Source organism: Limulus polyphemus, unplaced genomic scaffold (assembly GCF_000517525.1).
Source record: "Limulus polyphemus unplaced genomic scaffold, Limulus_polyphemus-2.1.2 Scaffold1422, whole genome shotgun sequence".
Classification (NCBI taxonomy): Eukaryota; Metazoa; Arthropoda; class Merostomata; order Xiphosura; family Limulidae; genus Limulus; species Limulus polyphemus.
In genome coordinates, this window is record NW_013667032.1 from 286,722 (window position 1) to 291,724 (window position 5,003).

The 5,003-nt window shown below is 31.8% G+C and overlaps 1 protein-coding gene across 3 annotated transcripts in view; it reads right to left on the reverse strand.

The window, feature by feature from the left end:
* LOC106463490 (transmembrane and TPR repeat-containing protein CG4050-like) overlaps positions 1-4,747 on the reverse strand; it is a 59,946-nt gene extending 55,199 nt beyond the window's left edge. For 2 of the 3 annotated variants that reach the window (XM_022391006.1, XM_022391005.1), the window contains exon 1: positions 3,595-3,660. In XM_022391006.1, the coding sequence (XP_022246714.1) occupies positions 3,595-3,627 (33 nt within the window). In that variant the 5' untranslated portion in view covers positions 3,628-3,660. Of the gene's footprint in view, positions 1-3,594; positions 3,661-4,615 lie in introns of those variants that run through there. The other variant, XM_022391007.1, reaches the window with a different exon arrangement.
* Between the last annotated feature and the right edge of the window lie 256 nt (positions 4,748-5,003).

The window sequence follows — 5,003 nt, forward strand, 5'->3', positions numbered from 1 at the left end:
AGGCACGTGGATAGAATAGTCTGTGGGGTAAACAGGGAGAAAAGAATTAGATTATGCTACTCAGGGGCACAGGTGGAGGATATAACTGACAGAGTAAGAGATATAAATAAAGGGGCTAGCAATGATGGAGTTTTTGTTGTGCATGTAAAGCTAATGATGTAGGGAAAAGTAGGTCAGAGGAGTTAATTAATAAGTACAGAGGACTGATAAAGGCATTTAACAAATGAGGCCATAATTTAATTGCATCAGTGATACTGCCAAGAATTAATTGTGGGGATGAAATTATGAGTAGGTCACTAGGGCTAAATGATAGGCTTAGGTTAATCTGTAAGGATGAGCAGATAGGCTGGTTGGTAGTTGGACTGTAGGATCAGTTCAATGGAAGAAGTCAGCTTTTTGGAATGGATGACAACATTTAAATAGGTAGGATTTGGCTTGTTTGCAAGGACATTTAACTCAGCTGTAAAGGAATATTTAAACTAAAACTACTAGACAGTGTTGAGGCCCAGGATAAACTAAATGCCAAAAAAAAAAAAGATGTAGAGAAAAGTTTAACATAGGAAATAAGTATAGTAGTTCTAAGAGTAGGCTTAATTGTTACTATGGTACTGCTACAAGTATAAGAAATGGAGGTGATAAAAATTGTCTCAGTAATTATAGGCCTATTAGTCTTACATCAGTTGTGGGAAAAATTTTGGAAAGTCTGATAAAAGATGCTATGCAAAGACATTTGACAAAGTTCAGAATTTTATTGGATAGTCAACATGGTTTCACTAAGGAAACATCTTGCCTTAAAAATCTTTTGACATTCTTTGTAAAGGTACTGCTTAAGTATATGAGAATGAGGGTGAAGATTTGGGGGTAAGTTAGCTAATTGGGTAGAACAGTGGCTAGATGAAAGAATGCAGGGAGTTGTTATAAATGGTTTTCAGTCAAACTGGATTAACATCACAAGTGGGGTACCTCAAGACTCAGTCTCAGAGCCTTTGCTCTTTTTGATTTATATCAATGACATCGATGAAAGAATGGTCAGAAAAATACTTAAATTTCTGATTATATTAAAGTCTTGAGTGTTACTAGCTATGAACGAGGATGCTGCTGCTTTACAAAAAGATTTAGAACATTTAGTGAGTTGGGCAAATAAGTAGCAGATGGGTTTTAATTATAATAAATGCAAGATAATACATGTGGGTTGAAGTATAAGTAATATTTGGATGGGAATAACCTTAACAGTGCCATGAAAGAAAGGGATATTGGTGAAGTTGATCAGTCTCTTAAGCCATCCAAATAGTGTACTGTTGCTAGTGGTAGGGCAAATAGTATTTTATATTGTATCTACAGAAATACTGAATACAAGTCTAAAAAGGTTATAATTTCATTGTAAAGGTCACTGGTCAGACCACATTTGGAGTATTGTGTTCAGTCTTGGGCTCCTTACCTTAGAAAGGACATCAACTTGTTGGAAAATGTCCAAAAAAGGGTTACTAGAATGGTGCCTGAGGGGTTATCATATGAGGAGAGATTAAGATCTCTGAAATTGTTTTCTCTTGAAAAAAGAAGAGTTAGAGGGAATCTGATTAAGGTGTTTAAGATTATAAAGGGAACTGATAGTGTTGATGCATCATCTTTTTTCATACTAAAGAGCAAGAATAGTAGGACTAAGGGACACAAATATAAATTTTGGCAAGGCAGAAGTCAACTTCAGCTAAAACAGTTTTATTTTTCTAACAGGTTGGTTGGCCTCTGGAATGTGTTGCCTTCATATGTTGTGGAGGCAGTAAATTTAAGTGAGTTTAAGAGAAAGCTTGATAACTATATGAATAATATGGGCTGGCTTTAAATATATATATATTAATTTATTTGTGATAGTTTTAGTTTAGTTTAGTAGATAGGATAGCTGAGATGGACCAATAGATCCCTTGTTGTCCCTAAACATTATGTTATGTTAATACAAATGTAAGATATATGAAAAGGCCATTTATTAAAGATTTTAAAAGGAAGTTAACTACTACATGCACAGAAGTATACACTTCTATCATATCTTTACTCTTTGTAAATATATACAATTTTACACCTTATACACAGAAAATCTTAACTTTTCATATTGTATTTATTTTTGCATATTGTGCATTTGTACTTTTAATTATATCTCAAGCATGCAAGTTCTTAGATGTTTAGTTCATTAATGTTTTACATTCCAAGCACGTAAAAATTTCATATTTTTATAGTGGTGATACTTTCAACGTTTTAAGCACAAGAAAGAGAAGGGCATAAATGTTTTTGTACAAAAAAAATAATCACAGACACAGCTTGCACAAAGCACCTACATTTGGGATTGATAGTCATTTGTATCCTTCAATTAATTACATAAATAAGAAGAGCAAAGTCACTATTCACTGGTAAATAAGTGAAAGTTATGAAAGTTTCATAAGTCAAATATGAAAGGTTAAGTCTCTGAAATAGGAACTCCCGACTTCTTTCAAACTAAACAAAATTGTTTAGAGCTTCTCACATGTTCTTACAAATAATAAAAAAAATTAACTGACTGATGTTCATTTTTCTGAATAAGTCATTAAGCAACACTCACTCACTGGTATTTGTCATCTTTACTAGAAGATAATCTGATTAAGCACTAACATTGCTTGGAACTATATTCAAGCATTCTGAAGATCCTAAAAAAAAAGTAATTAAAAACTTATCTAGTGTATACTGGCCACTTACAAATAAACACTTCTTTTCTATTCCTCACAGTGAGGAATGTCCTATTCACATAGAACACCTAACTGAGCATAGTGAGCTGTATTAAAAATTTAACTAATTACCTGACTAAAGGTATATTGATATTGTAAGTTAAGAAATGGTTACAGACATAATATTTGTATATCACATTCTTGTATCTATTACAAACATGCCAATGATAGTGCACACACACAAGTACTTTTGCATTTTCAATAGCAAAGCTCTTACACAGTTATTATAAAGGAAACTACAAATAACAGAGTTAATTATTCCAAACATACAATCATAGTATTTTTTCTCAGAATTGGGAGTTTTTGAGAAGTGAAAAAAGATTAAGATGTATCTATTTATTTACTTTCACTTAAAATCACTTCAAATGAATATTGCAAATTTGAAAAGAATAATGTTCAATTGTAGATAAAATCATCAACATTTCAATAATACACTCATTCTACACAGTGTTGTTAAACATCTTGTAAGTGCTATACTGAATCTCTGAGAAAAATATTAACATCTTGATTTTAAATTATGGATCATGTCTTAAAAACATAGAAATCCATATTTCAGCCTATGTTACACTTCAATTGCTTCAAAGTTTCAATCAGAAAGACAATTGCATATTACTATTTGAACATTTTTCAATGGTCTCAAAAAATGCTCTCCTAAGAGATTCTTGAGAAGGTAAAAGGCATTACTCAATGTATATGAAAAAAAAATGACCTCAAATTACATGGAAACAAATTTGTACTTTACTTATCAGAAAATCAGTCATTTTAAAAATGCTTTATCTTATGCTTTTTCACAGTTAATATTAATATTTTCTTAAAACAAAGAAGTTTTCCCACTTTTATTGACCTGAGTTGGGCATATTCTCTCCACTGTTTTCATTATTTATGCTTTTCAGTACTCAGTACGTTTCAGATTTGTTTTTCCCAAGTGTATTTCAATCATACTTTGTCAGTTATTGATAACTGGGCTCTGCATGACACCTGGTGTATATTTCATGTATTATTCAAACTTTCCACACACTGGTTACCATACACTCTGTTCGAATTCTTTATTCACAATTCAAATATCTCTCTTCCCATTTCATATTTCCTTTTATTTGATATCCACTAACTGGATTCTTCTGTATTTCATCTTGGCATATCTGATTTTTTGTGCCTTTGAATGAAATGCAACAAACTCTCATTTCACCAAACCAGCTGATATTATTCTTTTGCTGATAAGTTTCGTTTGGGCTTAGACACCATCTGTCACCCACTGTTGTTATTGATTTTTAAATGTAAGGTTAACTTGCACAATATAAGCTACATATAATTACCCTCAAGTTATTTTATTTAAAGTGTGTGTATATATGTATATAATATATATCTCTGTGTGTATACCAATACATGAGCAAGAACAATATGAATCATGTTAAATGTTATATTAGCTTTTTATATTGTCATACTAAAACACATCACAGAAAAGGTAAAACTTTTTAAAACCATCATCCAATATAGCACACTCCTTAAAAAACAGTGATGGTCAAATTACTATACAATGCACTATTCATTGAAGACACTTGAAGTTGATGAAGAACTAAAACCTTCTCTTCTCTCCTTGACAACATGATTCATTTGTAAATATTTCGCTTAAATTATATATTTTAGTGTATGCTACCAATGATACTGTTTGATCAGGAATCCAATATGTGAACGCAAGTGATTACACTTTACAGTAATTTTAAATATGTAGTATACGAGACACTAACAAGTACACAGAAACTATAAGCATTACATTCAGTTTCTTATGCAATTTAAGCTTAGTAAATGGTAATTATCTGCAGATATTCTTAAAATAGAAATGATTATACATTGAAACTGAAGAAAACCTTTCAATAACGTTGTTTTGTGAATATGACGAGGAGATCAGGTTAGTTTCCTTTTCCACAAATGTTTGAATACATTAAATTCTCTCGAGTAAAACAGCCGGTTTTGGGAAACTTAATTTTAAAACATTACTTTCATTTTCACTTCATCGAAAACTATGCGCTAATGTTAAAATTTCATCGGTTTTTCAAAGATGGGTTACAAACTGTTGCGTCAGCGAGTCACATGACCACCGTGACGCAACGTTTCTAGAACTATCATGTACTTTGGCGAATGTTCAAGTTCTTACTAGAAATAGGGTACGCTGGTATATAAAAGAGGGGAATGTAATGTGTGATAGTCAGTGTGTGTAATTGATCTGCGGTCAGAAGTATTATTGACGTTCGTTGA